At 59.6% G+C, this 17,712-nt stretch overlaps 1 protein-coding gene and 1 long non-coding RNA gene across 2 annotated transcripts; one reads left to right on the top strand and one right to left on the bottom strand.

Annotated features, from left to right (window-relative positions):
* Positions 1–2,652: 2,652 nt before the first annotated feature.
* On the bottom strand, positions 2,653–7,999 carry LOC306646937. The gene is made up of 3 exons (XR_013760009.1): positions 4,950–7,999; positions 3,074–4,043; positions 2,653–2,858 (listed from the first exon to the last, which is right to left on the bottom strand). It is a non-coding gene; the product is annotated as an uncharacterized lncRNA (long non-coding RNA).
* Positions 8,000–11,965: 3,966 nt separating this feature from the next.
* JUND (JunD proto-oncogene, AP-1 transcription factor subunit) lies at positions 11,966–13,846 on the top strand. Its single transcript, XM_079115440.1, has one exon. It carries the CDS (start codon positions 12,114–12,116, stop codon positions 13,152–13,154), a length of 1,041 nt encoding a protein of 346 aa, XP_078971566.1. The 5' UTR covers positions 11,966–12,113; the 3' UTR covers positions 13,155–13,846.
* The last annotated feature ends 3,866 nt before the right edge of the window (positions 13,847–17,712 follow it).

Here is a 17,712-nt window from a genome sequence, read left to right as displayed (position 1 = left end):
TAAAGAGGCTCCAGGGACAGGAGTGGATCCTGGCAGCGCTGGACAGTGTTGCTCTCTGACCAACCGTGGGCTGAGCAGCTCCCGAACCGCAGGGAGGCATCCCCACTTCGCCCAGGCACAGACAGGGTGAGCAACCCGCCCTGGGTCACACAGCCCTGGGCTCCAGAGCCGCCTCAGGGCTCCTCCCTCTGTTGCCTCTTGAATCCGGACGATCCAGTGACCTCCTCCTGCCTTAGGTGTGTCAGGCAATGAGGAGTCCAGAAGGGGCTGGGATGGGCCAGGTGAGATCAGAGACTGGCTCCTGCCTAAAAATGCCTTCCCTTGGGTAGGGGTGAGGCTCTGGAGGAGAGGCTTGCCTAGCAGGAGGCCTTGGGTTCCATCCCCAGCGCCTCAGAAGATAAGGTTAAAGAAAGAAAGAAGTCCTCCTCCTCTGGCTAGAGCATCAGTCATCAGTGAGGCGCAGGGTTCAAGGCCCATTGGGAAGGTGCCTGACAGGCGTAACCTGCGCCTTGGTTTCCTCCCTAGTCAGCAGGGACACCAGCAGCTTCCCTTACAGGGACAGAGGCCGGTAACCACCACAGGACCAGCCTGGTATACAGCAAGTGTTCAATAAATGCATAAGCCCCTCTGGCAACTTGAGAACACCTGCAGTGTGTGCACCCGTTCTTGATTCTAATGCTAGGGGGTTGGTGAGAGGCACTCCTTGTCCAAGCGGAACTCGGGCGATTTCCCTGCTGGAAGCAACAGCCAGGTCCCTGTCCTTTGTGACCGGAAGCCTGACCCTGGACCAGTGAGCATTCCCCTTGCAGGCCCAGGATTCTGCCTCCAGAACACCCTGCGGGCCAGGCCCAGGCTCTGTGGCCACACAGCTATGACTCACCCCTGCCCCACCTCCACTGGAACCAGGCACCGAAATAGTCACCCTAGGCTGCTCTCGGGAGTGGCCGTGGAAATATTTCAGGGCTGCGTTCAATGCCTAAAAATAATCCCCGCGTCCTCCAGTGTCTTTCCCTCCCTCACTCCCTCTTCTGCACCCCATGGGCCAGGACCTTTCACGCCACGCCCCTTGGCACGTTGACTGTCCCCAGCAAACAGAATTGGCCCGGGCCTGCCTCTCCCCTGCTGCTGTAGAGCGACCCAGACCCTTCTCCCAGAGCCCTCTCTACACGTAGGCTTTTGTGAAACCCCCAGAAGTCTCTCTTGCTGGGGAGAGAAGGGCTGGCCTCTTTGACGTTGTCCTGGGAGAACTGTATTGCTCAGAGGTTTTCCTTAAGGACTGAAAAATGACACTGGGCACAGTGGCGCACGCCTATAATCCCAGTGGCTCAGGAGGCTGAGGCAGGAGGATCTCGAGTTCAAAACCAGCCTCAGCAACTTATCGAGACCCTCATCAATTTAGCAAGACCCTGTCTCAAAAAATAAAAAGACCAGGGATGTGGCTCAGTGGTTAGGTACCCCTGATTTTGATCCCCAGTATCAAAATAAGTAAATAAATAAAACTGAAAAATGGTTCTGTTTGTGTTCACGAGAGGACCTGAAGCAGGTCCCAGCTGGACTGATTTCCACCCCTTTGCCCACCCACTTGCTATTCGATCCCACATAGATCGAAAGTCCTGTTCCTTCCCCAGGGTGTGTGGACTGTCCCCTCCACCCAATGTCCTCACCATCATCAACCTCCTGATCACACTTAGCAGCCCCTGTGGCCCCAAACAGTGGCCAACCACCAAGGACTTCAGCTTCCTGGAGACCAAAGAAGGTCGGGCAGGGGCTAGCACACAGAATCCTCCTGCCTTTCAGCCCAGCAGGGAGGACCCAGGGTCTCAGTCATCTGGGGCCACCTGCTAGAGAGAGCAGCAGGTGCAGAAGCCCTGGAGCAGATGCCAGCTGTCTGGGCTGGAAACGCAGCAAGTGCCCCCAGCAGCCTCCCTGCTCCTTACCCCTCGCTAGGCAGGGACAGAGCCAGGTCCCTGATCCCCTGTGCTAACACTTACGAAGTCAGGGTTTTTTGGTTTTTGGTTTTGGTACCAGGGATGGAACCCAAGGGCATTTTGCCACTGAGCCACACCCCCAGCCCTATTGTGTACTTTATTTAGACTGAGTTGCACAGGCCTCAGTGTTGCTGAGGTTGGCTTTGAACTCACGATCCTCCTGCCTCAGCCTCCTCAGCTGCTGGAATAACAGGCAAGAACCACTGTGCCTGGCCTTTTTTTCTTCAGTACTGGGGACTGAACCCAGAGGCGCTCTTCCCCTGAGCTACATTCCCAGCCCTTTCATTTTTGACCTTGAACTTGTGGTCCTCCTGCCTTAGCCTCTCCAGTTGCTGGGTTTACAGGTGTGTGCCACTGTGCCTGACAAGATTTCCATAGTTTTAACAGCAAATGTAATGTTTCTGTTTGTAAAAACCAAGGCTCAGAGTCTCAACATGAAATTAACTTTTTTTTTTTTTTGGCTCTGGGGAAGGAACCAAGCAAGCGCCCTGCCACTGAGCCCCACCCAGGTCTCCAACACGACACTTCTGGGTTCCATCCACACTGTGGCAAGTGCCAGCGCTCCGTTCCTTCTTTTTTTTTTTTTTTTTTTTTTTTTTGTACCCGGGATTGAACCTGGGCCCTCTGCCCCTGAGCCACGTCCCCAGCCTTGTTTATCTTTTTATTTTGTGACAGGCATGCACCATGGTGCCCTCATTTCTTATGGCTGAAGCATATTCTACCTAAGGCTGGAGCACAGGTTTCGCTTTTGTTTCTGCTTGCTGGGGACGGAACCCAGGGCCACGTGCAGCCCAGGAAGCGCTGGGCCACCGTGCTGCACCCTGGCCCCTGCTAGTTTCTCCTCCACCAGATGGCTCCAGGAGGTTCGGGCTGTGCGAAGGAAGTGTATGTCCAGCACTAGGTGCAGTGCTAAGGGCCAACCCCTCCCCAGCTAGTACGTCATACTCTTATCGAATGTGCCTTAGGACAGTTTTCATTGGGGAAAAAAAGTCACAAGCCAGAAAGGAAACACAGGCCATTTCCTAGGCTTTTATACTCTGAAGATGGGGTAGAGGCAGAAAATAAGGAAAGCAAGAATGAAATACCATAAATGCCAGGCGAAGAACCAAAGGATCTTCTAGGCAGTGGGGCGTGCAAAGGCCCTGAGGTGGGCGGGAGCTGCTATGACTGAGTAGGGCAGGTTGGGGAGACGAGAGGAGGCGGCCGAATGGCAGCTGTTGTGGGGCCTGTTGTGGGAAAGAGTAAAAGAGGTACTCAGGGACAAAGACTTGAGAGGACAGGGGAGAGAGCCTGGGAGCCCAAGGAAGAGATGGGACTGAGTCCAGGGACCCTGGCCTCAGTGGCCACGGAGGCTTCATCCTCATCTTGCAACCCACCCCTGTGCCTAGAACAGTGTTGGCACACAGTAGGCACGCTGTAGATGCTGGATGAATGGACAGACAGAGGGACGGACAAATGAGTGGGTATGGACAGACAAATGGGTGGATGGGTAGGCGGATGGATTTAGATGGGCAGTGGATACGCAGGTGGCTGGGCGGCTGGGCGGCTGGGCGGCTGGCGGTGAGCGGAGGAACAGACCGAAGGCGTGGGGTGTGGCTGGGGTGGGTGGGCAGGTGGGCGGAGTTAGACGTGGTGTCAAGGCCGCCGCCCTGAGAAGCAGCACCGCCCACCTTCCCGCAGGAGCCCGGGCAGTGCGATGCAGTGGTGGTGGAGGGACTGGCCAAGCCAGCCTCGGGTCCCCCCACGCCTCTGTAGCCTCACGAGGTCCGGATGGAGGCCGCCGGGTGGGCAGAGCAGGGAGCTGCGCACCGGCTAGGCAGGGGCGGCCCGGCGGGTACCAGATGCTGCTACTGCCTCTGCCGCTGAGTCAGTGTCGCCATGGCAACCCGGGCCCCGCAGGATGCTCCTCGGGCACATCCCCCTCACCGCAGCCACCACCACGGCCGCCTCCTCGCCGGGCGGGGACAGGGAAGCAGATCTTTCCACCCAGGTTTCGGGCAGTACTCAGGGACCACACGCCGGCCTTCCCCAGCCCCACACCAGCTCCGAGGGTCCCTGGGAGTGGACAGGGCAGGGTGTCGCATGCAGCGAGCAATGCTGGGGGGCGGTGGGGAGAGGGGCCCCAGTAAGGAGCCGCAGAGGTGTAGAGAGACCGGGGTGGCACTCAGTCATCCCCAAACCTGAGCCTCCCCTGCTTCCTCTAGGGTATGGATACTCTTGGGGAAACTGAGGCAGCGAGAGCAGTCACGGGCTACACCTGGGCTCACAAGGATTCAAACTGCCCTCCATCCCAGCTGGAGAGGATCAGGGCACCTCTGTGATCCTACCCCGTCTCATCTCTCCTCACCCCACTCCAGGACCCCTCCTTAATATCCCAACAATCCTCACATTCCTACCCCAGGACCTTTGCACATGCTCTTCCAGCGCCACAGCATCCTCTCCTCTGGTATCTTCCTGGTACCCTCTCTGCTGATGTCAAGGACTCTCTGAATCCCCTCCCCAAGATTTTCCCTCCCTGCTGTGATGTCCTCATCTGACTTTATACTGCCCATCATTTCAGTTGTTCCCACCCTAAGAACATAAGCCTTGCAGAGTCTGGCTTATTGCCCCTGCCCTGCTCACTTCCTGGGCCCCTGGCTCAGCAGCAGCCAGGTGTACAGCAGGGATTGGGCAACCAGGCAGTGCAGCACAGTGTCTGCCTCCTCCAGCATGACCCAGAGCTGTGGGGCCAGGGCCAGCACTTAAGGAGACGGATAGCTCCCTGGGCAGAGTTGATCGGATCATGCCAGCCCACCAAGCCCAGGGCGGGAGGCACCTCCATGGACTCCTCTGCCAGGGAGCCTTCCTGATGCCTACAGCTCCCCCTGATCATCTGGGGTCACAGGGTCCCCACCAACCCTGATTGTGCTGCCCTGGTTAGGTCACGTTATCTTGGCTGTAGAGAAGTATTTATATGGTCACCTCTTTTTGCTAAGGGGTGGTGTCCTGTCCTCAGATAAGGCCACAGTTCCTGTGAAAAACATGGATCTGGTTAAAAAACACTGGCGAATCTCACTCTATCTACCTGTTGGTGCTGGGGATGGAACTCAGGGCCCTGCGCCCCCAGCTCCCCCACCTTCCTGCCGCGGCCCTCTCCAGCCTTCTCTCCTCTCACCCGGTTTCCTGGCACTAGGGCCCTCTTGCCTCCCTTCCTCTCCTCTCTCCCTCCATCGCCTGCTTTTCCTCGCTCTTTATCTCCAGGTCACTATCTAGCTGTTCCCTCCGCTACCTCTGGGCTCTGGGGCTCCAGTCAGGAGGTCTACCTAGTCCGGCCTGGCGCAGGGCCTGGGGCGCCAGCCACGGCCTCCACCTATCTGCCCATTCATCCCAGGGGCTTGGCCTGGGCCGCGAAGCGCGCCTGGCGGGGGAAGGGGGGAATTCCAGCGGCCAAAACCCAGTCCCTTCCCCTGCTCAGGGTCCCCTCCGGGGCGCCGGTGGGGAAGGAGTTAACCCGGGATGGGGTTAACTGCGCGCAGTCCCCTCCCCCCAGCCCTGCATTTAATTAGCAGCCCTGGCTGGGAGGGCGGGGGGCCGGGAGGAGGGGGGAGGAGGGGGAGGGGAGGAGGGGGAGGCGGAGGGCGGGACGAGGCGGCGAAGAGGCGGCTGGAGGGGTGGGGGTTGGCGAGGCCGGGAACTTGGAACCCACACTGGATGGACCCGAGTCCCGCCTGGCTGGCTCCCCCACTGAAGCCTCGGCCTTCGGTTCTCTGCCATCCCCTCTCCGAGGCCGAGCCGCGCGCCCGCAGGAGACGTCACCAGCTGCCTCCCCCCTGTCGCTGTGCTGGGGAAACTGAGGCTCGCGCAGACTGGGCGCTAGCCAGGACGCAGCTGGGGTTCATGGGGGTGGTTTTGCCGGGATGCGTCTGCACACTGGAGAACAAGCACGAACCCCCAAGTGCCCGCCCCAAGTTCCTCCCAGCCCCGGGAGCTGGGGGCACAGGAGGCGGCGGAGGGAACCAGGTGGCCTGCGGCTCGGGCCTGAGTACCCGTCAGGCAGCGCCCTCCTTGTGCCTCGGCCGCCCCTCTGCGTGGCGCGCACGGCACGTTTGGAGACCAGATCCCCCAACACTCGCTATCTCGGCTCCAGCGCCGCGTGGGTTGCGGGCCCCGAGGCCGAGACGTCCGCGTCTACGCCGCTCCGCCTGGCCCTGACGTCGCGCTGACGCCACCAGCCCCCCTCCCCGCGGGGTCCTGCGTCCCAGAGTGGTTAACCCTTACGCTGCCACGCCGAGACCCCCGGTCCTTTCTCCCCGCGCCCTGCCAGGAGGGGGTCCAGGCTGGGGGCCCCGACGTCGGAAGTGCCCTGGGCAGACCTGGGCCAGGCCCCTTGGCCGTGCCGTTCCCTTCGCCTGGAATGCGTCTCCTGTCCCTGTCCAAGCCGTGTTTACTGTGACATCCCTCCCTGCGGCCGGGCCCTGACCCCTCCGAGGCTGGGCGTGACCGCGTCTGGCTGGCTCTCCCGGGCCCGGGGTGAGTCCTCTCCCCAGCCACTCGCTGTTTCAAGGTCAGTTTCTTCCCCCGTTTTTCAGATAAGAACCAACAAAGTCCAGAGAACTTAAGGACGTCACCCAGCGAGGGGCTGCGGGCCCGCACCGGGGCCCAGCTCGTGCGGATCCCCGCCCCCACCCCGTGCGGTGGCGGGGACTGTCTCGCAGCGGGAGAGGACCCCGCAGGCCCCGCCCTGCCCCAGGGGAAGTGAGACTGGGAGCCCTCCCCCGCATTCTCGCCACTTCCTCCCGGGGAGAGGCGGCGGCGGGGAGGGAGGGGGAGGAGAGGACTGGTATGGGAGTTCAGGGAACCTGCTTTGGGTCGGGATGGGGTCTCTGGGCTCCTACCCCTGATTTGGTAGAAGACCCGCATTAAGTGCCCCATGAGCTTGGGGTGGCGGGTGGCAAATCTGCTCATTCCTTGGGCCCCCTTATTAATTGACCTGGAGTCCGTTCGGATTCCCTTGTTCGGTCTACTCCCCAGCTGGGTCCCAGATCCTCCCATCCTTTCTTCGGGTGGGCCTATAAGGTCCCGCAGGCCAGAGGTCCGCCTTCTGCTGTGCTGCACTCGTGCGGACCACTGAGCTGCACGGGCTCCGTCCTGCTGAGATGTGGTCCTCCTGGTGCGGGGCGGGGGGGACCTGGATTCAGTCTGCCCTCCAAAGATCAGAGGCATTCTTTGCTCAGAGTTTGCCTCTCCGCTGGGGGCAAGCACCCCTCCAAAGGAACAGCATCTAGAAACCGTCTCCCATTTTGGCAGCAGGAATACATCTGCCCATTCATTCCTTCTCTCCCTCCTGCACACTATTTCATTCTGTATGTTATCTTCTCATTCATTCACTCACTCGTTGATTCACAACCCACAGGCAGCCTGGGAAGGACTGGCCCACAGATATGTGGGTGGGGACAGCCCCAAGCCCAGAGGTGGGATCTTCCATTTTACTAAACCAACCTGAATCCTCCCCAGAGAGGCCCCACAGGGTTGCCAGAGGCAGCTGCCTGTCACTCTGGAAATGGGTCCCGGACCTCCTCAGCCATCCATAGGCACCTGGGGCTGATGCAGGCCAGATCACCAGAGGGCTCCCACACCTCTAGCGTTCCAGTGTCACCTAGTCACACTCCTGAGGACCTACTTCAGGCTAGGATCCGTTGGCCAGGAACTCTTACCCCTGGGGCTGTGCACCCCCACCCTTCCTGGACTGGGGCCTCTGTTCCTTAATGCCACTCAGACGCTTGAGATCCAGGCCTAGACCAAGTGTCCCTGAGGAGGGAATGCCGGGGCTTTGCTCATTTCATCTTTTTTTTTTTCAGTTTCCGTCTATTTATGGCAAGAGAAACTGATTTTCCATTCCTGCTGGTGACACGAAGATTCCCTTTTGAAATATCTCTATTGAAATAGAAACAGAAAAGGGGGCAGATAGTGACATCGGCCTGGGGGGCGCTTCTTTACTATGACTGACTTCCTGTAACTCCTCCACGTCAGCTCTAGAGGGCCGGGGCCAGCACAGCACACCCAGGCATGTGGTCCAGTGAACCAAGACTGCCCCAATCCCAAATCACACCTACTTGGCAAGGTGATTCACCTTTTGACCCTATGCACATCTGGACCTAACCCCACCGGTGCATACAGCAAGTGCACATTCGTTGCACACGGGGATCTCGGCCGGAGCCCTCCACTCCCAGAGCTAAGGCTGGAGTCAGTCAGTCCCTCAACAAACCCTGCTCTGAGCCACTCCGTGAGGCCTTCGAGGAGGCTGGGGACACCACAGTCTCAGGGACAACTGGATTCTGCTGTCATCAAAGTGGGATGTGCCAGGTTCAATCCAGTTTCCTCCAGGTTGCCCGCGCCGGTTTCCTTATTTGTAAAACGCTCTTAGGAGGCTGAAGGAGCCGGTGGCATCCAAAGGGCTGAACCTGGTCCCCTCTGTGTGGCTAGGCAGACACCTGCACAGGGGCGGGGACAGGACGGCGGTTGCGGCGCCAGGGGAGGGCGGAAGCAGGGCAGTGTGGAGCGGGGAGCGCAGCCCTCCGCGGTAACCTGATCCTCAGGAATGCGCCGAGGCCAGACGCGCCCCCCGCCCCAGGCCGCCCCTCCCCCAGCCACCCCGCGGGGCCTGCCACCTGGGGGGCTGTTTCCCGCCCGCCCCCGCAGCCATGCCCCACTAGCCAGCTTGTTCTCAGGGCACTCAGTCACCACAAGCCCTGTCCCAGCCCTGCAGGGTCTGAGCTCTTGGGGGGCATCCCCAGCAAGCCCCGCCCCCAGGACCCCCATCCCCACCTTCACTCCTATTTTCTCTCTCTCTGGGGCTTTCCGTTTTATCAAGTTGATTGTAGGTTTCTGGGTATTCGAATAAAGACTGAAAATTAAGCCAAGTTGCAGGTTACTTTAAACCAGAAAGTCAAGGTCCTGGCACTGGGTGCTGCAGAGGTTAGGACCTAGACTGGGTACGCAGAAAGGTGGAGGGGGGTGCACATCAGATTCAGTGTCTGGAAGGCCAGGTCCTCTCCAGCCTGGGCTGGGGGACCCCAGGCAGGTCAGACGCCAGTCCTCTACAGATGCTGCTCTAGGAAGTAAGATTAAAATCTCTCAGCTTGCTGCGAAGATCAAAGTGAAAATGTGGAGTCCAGGGCTGAGCTGCTTAGTGTCCCTTCCCCCAGCCTCATCTGGAACCTCATCGACTTCAGGACGAATACCACTTGGTCTTTGGTGAAGGCCTCACCACCTTTCTCTCTCCCCCTTTGGCTCCTGTGGCTGCCAACTCAGTCCAGACCCTGCTGTCTCCCAGCTCACCATCAAGGTGAGCAGCTGGGCCCTGCCCCAGGGCCATTGCACTTGCTGTACCAACTGCCTGGGATAATCTGATCCCCTGTTCCGTGGTTCTTTGCGCCAGCGTCTCTTTCAGCATCACCTTCTAGGTCGCCCTCACCACATTAACAGACCCGAAGACATCCTCTTCTTCACCAGGGAAGTTACCATTTATTGTCCCAAAGGTGCACTTAAGAAGTTTGTTAGTGTGGGTGCTTGGAAGGAATGGGGGTTTCTCAGTGTGTGTCCAAGTCAGTGCCTGTGGAATACGCGAGTTACCCCTCATGTGTTGTGTGGATTACGCCCACACACCCCAAGGAACTCCCAGACCCATCTCTGAGGAATCAGTGCCCAGTCTGGGAGTCTAAAGCTGGGTACAGCTGCTCTCAACTTTGTGGGATTGGGTTTGGGACAAATGGAGGGATGAGTGACAAACTGAGGGTCTTGGAGGACTCCCTAGCTGGGAAGGAGTAGGTGGGCCAGGGCCGCCCATCTCCCCCCATCCCCTGCCTTGGGGAGACAATGCTTGATGCAGACAGGGGACAGGGGGTAGCCAACAGAAGGGAGTCTAGGGGAGTCCCAGGAGGCATGGTCGAGAAAGGCTTCTTGGGAGGAGGCACTGGAAGTGGGTTTTGAAGGATGAGTAGGAGTTTGCCGATAGGCTAAGTAAGGGCACTCGAAGCTAAGAGAACACAAAACCAAATAACTGCAGTTAGGCTTGGCCAACTAATAATGAAGTAAAACATTTATTGAGTCTTTACTATTTCTTCAAATCCTCCCTATAAAAACCACAATACTGGGTTGTGGCTCAGTGGTAGAGCACTTGCCTAGCACGTGTGAGGCACTGGATTCCATCCTTGGCTTCACATATAAATAAGTTAATATAAAGGTGTTGGGTCCATCTACAACTGAAAAAATTAAAAAAACAAAAACACGACCACCCCAATAGTCCACGCTGTAGAAGCTCATTCACTCCTTTTTCGTAAGGGTGGAACTGAGGCGCTTCGAGGCAACTCACTTTGGCCCGTGAAAGCCTACTTGCCTTGGGAAAGGGCATATGGCTCAGGCTGGCTTGGCCCCCAGTTCACCAGACCATCTCCCACCTGCCAAGGTCCGGGCTGCACCTCCCTAGGCCTCCTATCACCCCCGCCTCCAGGAGAAGCATGACCCATCTCTTCCAATCTAGTCCCACTAGTCGGAGTCCCCAGGCCAGGGATGTCCTCAGGCCAGGCTGAGGCTGGATCTCCTTTCACCAGGGATCCCAACGTCTGCAGGAGATCCTGGAAAGCACACAGTCCTACCTGAGGTCCCCTGCAGGGTCATGCGGCCCATCCCATCATTCTGGATGATTCCAAGGCTACAGTGGGAATACAGCCTGGGGGTGGGGACTCCAAGAGGGCACCCCAGCTGAGGTGAGAGAGACTTGGGTCCTGCAATTGGGAATCCACAGCTTAGAGAGATTGACAGAGGTCAAAGAGGGGTCAAGGGGCTGAGGAGTGGCTTCATCTAGAGGGTGGTGGGGAGCCTGAGGGGGTGTGTGGAGGGGCTGTTTGTGAGATCCAGATGTTTCCAGGATATCTGGAGTGCTGGTGGGGCCGTCCTTCCCATCTCCCTTACAGCCCTTTCCCAGCGAGCCTTAATGGTGGCCCATTAAGCCCTAACAGCCATGATCTACTAATAAGCAGGTAATAATTATAGCTGGGATTCCTGCCTCATCAGCTCAGCCCCTGGAGTCGGGAACCCTGCCCAAGGCCCCACATCAGGCCCTGGCAGGCTCCAGGTTAAAAACGTGGGCGGCTGAGGGAAGCAGCAGCCTTGGGTCCTGGACTCCCAGGTTCTCGGGCTCCACTGGAGAGAAACACTCAGGACGGGGTCACAGGATGGGGTCACAGCCCGGGCCCTGCCATGATTCCTAGCTACCTCTCGGGCTGGCAGGTCGCTCCCACCTTGCTGAGCCGGAGTTTCCCATCAGTAAAGGCAAGAAATCCGACTCCTGGTATCTATAGACTCCACGCAGTGAAAATAATCAGGTTCGAAGCCCTTCCAGAAACTTAGGGCGACCCTCCTCTTCCCTTCCCTCTTTTTGTGGGAGAAACAGCGAGGGAGACGGGGATGGGAGAGCCCCCTGTGCGCTCTAAACCTCGCCAGAAGGGAGGCAAGCACTGTGGGCGCAGCGGGGCTGGAGGAGCCAAGGACTTATTTATCCGCCCGGGATCCCATCCCCCTCCTGTCCCAGGAGGCCGGTACCACCCCCGCCTCCGCCCGGCTGGGGCCCCACGCGCGGACGCGGGGCGGGGCCTCGGGGAGGGCGGGGGCCCCGACGGGCTGGTGTCTGGTGGCCGAGCCCATCACGCCACCCGGGACGTGCCTTGGCGGGAGGCGGCGCTGGGGGCATCGGTCGTACACAGTGCTCCCGGGGCGGGGTGACCGGGCCTGAGCGTGCGGCCCGCCCCCATGACGTCAACCCACAAGGCAGCGCGCTGTTGTGCCGTTTACCGCGCGTCGCCGGGGCAACTGCGGCCAGGCGGGTGCCTACACCTTGGCCCCGCCCCCTCATGCAAATGAGCGACGTCACCCGTACCCAATGGCGAGCGGGGGCGGTGAGCTCATCGCGCCGGGCCGAGGCTATAAGGGGGCGCCCAAACGGCGCGGCGCAGGAGCCGCCGCCAGCGGAGGGCCGGGCGCAGCGGCCGCGGCCGGGGCGGGCGCAGGGCCGAGCGGACGGGGGGGCGCGGGCCCCCCGGGAGGCCGCGGCCACTCCCCCCCGGGCCGGCGCGGCGGGGGAGGCGGAGGATGGAAACACCCTTCTACGGCGATGAGGCGCTGAGCGGCCTGGGCGGCGGCGCCAGTGGCAGCGGCGGCAACTTCGCGTCCCCGGGCCGCTTGTTCCCCGGGGCGCCCCCGACGGCGACGGCCGGCAGCATGATGAAGAAGGACGCGCTGACGCTGAGCCTGAGCGAGCAGGTGGCGGCAGCGCTCAAGCCGGCGGCGGCGCCACCTCCGGCCCCCCTGCGCGCAGACGGCGCCCCCAGCGCGGCACCCCCCGACGGCCTGCTGTCGTCGCCCGACCTGGGGCTGCTTAAGCTCGCCTCTCCTGAGCTCGAGCGCCTCATCATCCAGTCCAACGGGCTGGTCACCACCACGCCGACGAGCACGCAGTTCCTCTACCCCAAGGTGGCGGCCAGCGAGGAGCAGGAGTTCGCCGAGGGCTTTGTCAAGGCCCTGGAGGATTTGCACAAGCAGAACCAGCTTGGCGCGGGTGCGGCCGCCGCTGCTGCGGCCGCCGCCGGGGGACCCTCTGGTACGGCAGCGGGCGCCGCACCCCCCGGCGAGTTGGCCCCAGCCGCGGCCGCGCCGGAGGCGCCCGTCTACGCGAACCTGAGCAGCTACGCTGGTGGCGCCGGGGGTGCTGGGGGCGCTGCGACGGTCGCCTTCGCCGCCGAACCCGTTCCCTTCCCACCGCCGCCGCCCCCCGGCGCACTGGGGCCGCCGCGCCTGGCCGCGCTCAAGGACGAGCCACAGACGGTGCCCGACGTGCCAAGCTTCGGCGAGAGCCCGCCGCTGTCGCCCATCGACATGGACACGCAGGAGCGCATCAAGGCGGAGCGCAAGCGGCTGCGCAACCGCATCGCCGCCTCCAAGTGCCGCAAGCGCAAGCTAGAGCGCATCTCGCGCCTGGAGGAGAAAGTGAAGACGCTCAAGAGCCAGAACACGGAGCTGGCGTCCACCGCGAGCCTGCTGCGCGAGCAGGTGGCGCAGCTCAAGCAGAAAGTCCTCAGCCACGTCAACAGCGGCTGCCAGCTGCTGCCCCAGCACCAGGTGCCCGCGTACTGAGCCCGAGCACGGGGCGCATGCGCGGCCCCCCTCCTCGAGGGGCGGGCTCGCGGGGGGGGCGTGGGTGCCCCGGACTTGGAGAGGGTGCGGCCTCGGCGACCCCCTCCCCGAGGGTGCCCAGGACTTGAAGAGGGCGCGGTCCCCAGGGATATCCCGAAGGGTGCCCAGAACTCGGAGAGGGCGCCCTAGACTTCGACAAGCTGGACCCCCTGCTCCCTGGGGGGGCGAGCGCATGACCCCCCCCCCTCGCGCTGCCTCTGTACCCCGCGCGCGGCCGCCCTGTGTTGCACAAACCCGCGCGCCCCGGCCGCCTCTTCGTACACACCGCTGCGGAAGGAGGCTGCGTGGGGCGCAGCCTCCAGCCTGCCTTTTCTTTTACTTTTTTTTTTTTTTTTTTTTTTTTTGCCTTTGGAAGAGAGAAGAACAGAGTGTTCGATTCTGCCCTATTTATGTTTCTACTCGGGAACAAACGGTTGTGTGTGCGTGTGTGTTTCCTTGTGTTGGTTTTTTTAAAGAAATGGGAAGAAAAAAATACTACTCCTTTTCCTCGCTCTCGCTACCCCCTTCTGTCCTTCCGACCCCCCCGCCCCTTGTTCTTTTGTTTTTGTTTTTGTTTTGCTACGAGTCCACATTCCTGTTTGTAATCCTTCGTTCGCCCGGTTTTCTGTTTTCAGTAAAGTCTCCTTACGCCAGCTTCGCAGTCCGCCTCCTTCTTCCCCCGCCGGGGCCTGAGGGGCTGGGCGGAGCCTGGCCCGCTCCCCTCGCCCCCTCGCGGCTCCTCCCCTCCTGGGGAGGGAGCAGGGAGTGGGCGTCTGGGAGGGGCCTGCACATCTGGCGCGCAGCTAGCGCCACCTAGGCGCTGGGGGCCAGCCGATGTCGGGTTGCGGAGGGAAAGTTAAGCTTTTCTGACCAGTTTCTGGTCAGACCCTTTCTTTGCCTTGTTGGGAGGAGAGCTTGGGAGGTGGGTTGCTCCAGCCCAATATGGGAAGGAGGAAACAGACTTTTAACCTTGTGGGTCTCTTTCCCCGTCTGTGAAATGGGTAGAACAACTGATGATCTTGCTCCCTAAAATTGTTTTGACTTTAGAGAGTCAACGTTCAGAGTGTACTTGGCTTGAGGTTGGTGCACAGTGTAAATGTTTATTATCCTTTGCTGGAAGCGGGTAAAGGTTCTGCAACTCAGGGCGACCTGATGGCCCCAAGGACCAGGAGGAAGGTGGTAGGTGTGGCATGTGACCCAAGTGTTCTGCTTCTAGAACTGGAGGTGTGGTCACATGGACTTAAAAGTCAGGATTTTACAAAACACGACCTCCTCCCAACATCCTGTTCTCCCGTTCGGTTCGGAGGAGTTGAACAAGTGACTCAAGTCAGCGTGTTTAGAGGGCTGTGCAGGGACATTTGGACCTTGGGCTTCACACCAGAGGCTTGACCCCAGGCTGCCCACTTCCCCTGCCAGCTTTGGCCTTTGCTCTTAAAACTCTGGGCCTTGGGCTCACACGGAGCCAGGTAGAGTTGGTGGCAGGTGTACTCAGTCTGACCTGCTGGGGAAGGAAGGTCCTTCTGCCCATTATACATATGAAGTGAGCACGAAGAAGGGCCACCAGGTGACCATAGCCCCTTGACCATGGAGAGTAGAGCCCTCACTAACTCCAGGTTCCTCCTCCCCCTCACACCCTGGCTGGCCATTTGGCAAGTCTTCAAGAACTGTTGGGGGCTTTGCTTTCAACCATGCCACCTTGCCTTGTGTCAGGGTTAGGCGATGTTTCAAGGTGGGGGTGCTTACGATGCTGAGGTGGGGGTTCTGTGTGGACACGGGATTTTGGGAGTCCCGAGCGCTGACTTGGGTATACAGTTGTGTGACCTCAGCCGCATCCCTCCCCTCGTGTCCTGTCCTGTGAAATGGGTGTGCTTGAGTGTGCGCACGTAGGAACATCTCCCAGGTGGGCAAGTCAGGTGTTCAGGGAACAGAGGGCGATGGCAGTAAGATGCTCCATGCAGCCCCAACTTACAGGGAAGGGGAAGCCCAGGGAGGACTGGGGACGTCTGGGCCATTCAAACCCAGGCCTCCGTGCGCACCCCATGGTGGCCGGCCAGGAGGCCGGCTAGTCTGAAGAGCGGGCAGGCAAGCTGAGCGGCGCGACCGGACGGCCTTCTTGCTTGCAGTGCTGGGCTCAGACCCCGGGCTTCCTGCATGCCAAGCAGGCCCTCTGCCCCAGCCCCCTTGCAGGGTTAGTTTTTTTGTGGGTGCTTATTCAAAACCCCAGATCTGGCCCCAACTTGAAAACTTCTCTGGGGAATAAAGAAGTCCTGGGCCACACTAGGCCCTGCACGGGCCAGGGTTCCCCCAGGGACCTCCTACCCAAAAGATCAGTGTCCTTTCCCTCTGGGCCTCTGCCTTCCCCCCAACCACTCTGCCTCCGGCCTCAGATGCCTGGTGGGACCAGCACCTTACCCGCTCATACCGGGCCCCGTGTCTGCCATCAACGCCCTGACCACTCAAGCTCTGTTTCTCAAGGGCACACGTAGGGTCTCCTGGTCACTGTCGAGACAGATGAAGGACAGTAAGTCCTGTCCAACTGCCATGTTCTTTATTTTGCTCAAAGTTACAGCCACAGTCTGAAGACTTGGGAGAGGGTCTAAATGGGTGAGGCAGGGCACCCCTCCTGCTCTTCTGCCTTGGTGCCCCCCTGTGGCTCCTAAGGGAGGCCGGGCTGTGTGGCTTTGGCTGTGGCTGGCTGTGCTGAGGCCAAGGTGTGTGTCAGTCTTGGCCTAGCCAGCTGTGACTCACACTGGGCCCTGGCCCAACCCCGGGAGGTGACCCAAGGCATTGGCCTCACTTCCCCCAGCAGGGCTGTGGCTCAGGGTTGGTGCCCACTCTTGCTCTACGGGAATCCCAAGAGGTCTCAGCGTTGGCTGGGCCCTGAGGAGTCTTCAAACTTGGACGGAGACCCGGATGCCAGCCACGCGTTTTAGGCTGTAGGTCAGAACTCTTTCCTCCTTTGCTCTGAGCCCTCTAGTGGCTCCCTGGTGCTTTCTCAATAAAACTCAAACTCTTGTACTTCTTTTGACACTTTGCCCCCCAAATCTCCTGTGTCTTCTGCTGATCTCTCACCCTGTCCTCCTCGGCCACGCCAGTCTTCCCCGGGGCCCCTCGTCCTTACCTGGCTCCTTCCAACCTCAGGGCCTTTGCTCGTGCTGTACCCTCCACCTGGGGCACCCTTCTCCCAACTCTCCCCAGGTTCTTCCCAAGTTCCTTCTCCCCTTTTCCAGCTCCGCTCCCTGCCTGGCCCATCCCATCCTGTTTGATTTCTTCCTAACAGTTGTGTTGTTTTTTGGTGAGCAAAAAGAGTGGGATTTATTCAAGTAAGAGGAAAAGAGGAGGCGCTCCCAAGGGTGAGAGGGTCCAGGAGGGGTTGCCCGCTCCCTGACAGTTTTGTTTTGGTACCAGGGATTTAGCCTAGGGGCGCTTTACCACTGAGCCCCAGTCTCGGCCCTGCTATTTTGTTGTTTTTGAGACAGGGTTCTTGCTAAATCTCCAACTTGAGATCGTCCTGCCTCAGGCTTCCGGGTGGCTGGCATTACAGGCGTGCACCATTGTGCCCTTCTCCTACCTAAGAGTTTTAAACCCCCAAATTATTTGAGTTGTTTTTTATGTCCCCAAATCAAGGGCTTTCTTCCAGCATACAGTAGGTGCTCAGCAAATACTCAAGGGCCAAAAAGACTGCATCTGCCTCTGGATATACAGATGGGGAGACTTCTGGGGTCTTCTGAGCTCAAAGCCTTGACTTTCTGCTCAGGAGGAGCAAGCCGTAGGTAGCAACCACCATGACCTTTGGCCCTGGCCCACATCCTGCCCCCCCCAACCTGGTTCTGCCTTCTAGAACCCTCTCCTCACAAGCGCTTATGGGGATTGGCTGGGACTTGGCTATGAGTCACAAAGCTGCCATGGCACCAGGGTCCCAGGGCTGGCCATTCGGGCTGGTGGGTTCAGCTTCGGGGGCACGTGAGTGGGCTTGGAGAGAGGGGCTTGTTGGGGGGTATACAGGGGACCCTGTTGTTCTTCGCTAGCCCCAGTGCCTTTGAAATCCTTCTGGTTCCTCTGGGCTTCTCGGAGTGGTAGGTCAGCAACCTGACTCCTCAAAGCCTTGATGGTGGCCTTATCTGCCTGGGGGCCCATCCTGAGGAGCCTGCTGTGTCCTTGTGATCTTAGGGACAATGGTCTTAGTTCATGTTTCAGAGGGGGGAACGGGCTCAGAGGGGTTGACTCTGTATTGCTGAACCAGGCTCAGCTTCTGCGTCCTGGGGGGACCCCCTTCCTTCTCCCCAGGTCCCATGGTCCTGTTTCTGTCACTTGGTCATCTGTTCACTCTCTCACTGGTCACATATGTGGTTAATGAAACCTCAGACCCTGGAATGGACGCAGTGGGATTCTGGAACTGCTGGTTTCCATTCTCCAGCTTGGGTTGCACTCATTCACCCAGCCACCCAGCCACCCATTCATCTATTCGTTCATAAAGCATCTCTTGAGCACCTACTGTGTGCACTCTTCTCTGTGTTGT

The sequence above is a fragment of the Sciurus vulgaris genome, assembly GCF_902686455.1.
Source record: "Sciurus vulgaris genome assembly, chromosome: 16".
Classification (NCBI taxonomy): domain Eukaryota; kingdom Metazoa; phylum Chordata; class Mammalia; order Rodentia; family Sciuridae; genus Sciurus; species Sciurus vulgaris.
This window is presented reverse-complemented; position numbering and strand designations above follow the sequence as displayed.

Bases quoted from the DNA above. Each gene is read 5' to 3' on its own strand.
- JUND (XM_079115440.1), top strand. From the start codon at position 12,114: ATGGAAACACCCTTCTACGGCGATGAGGCGCTGAGCGGCCTGGGCGGC.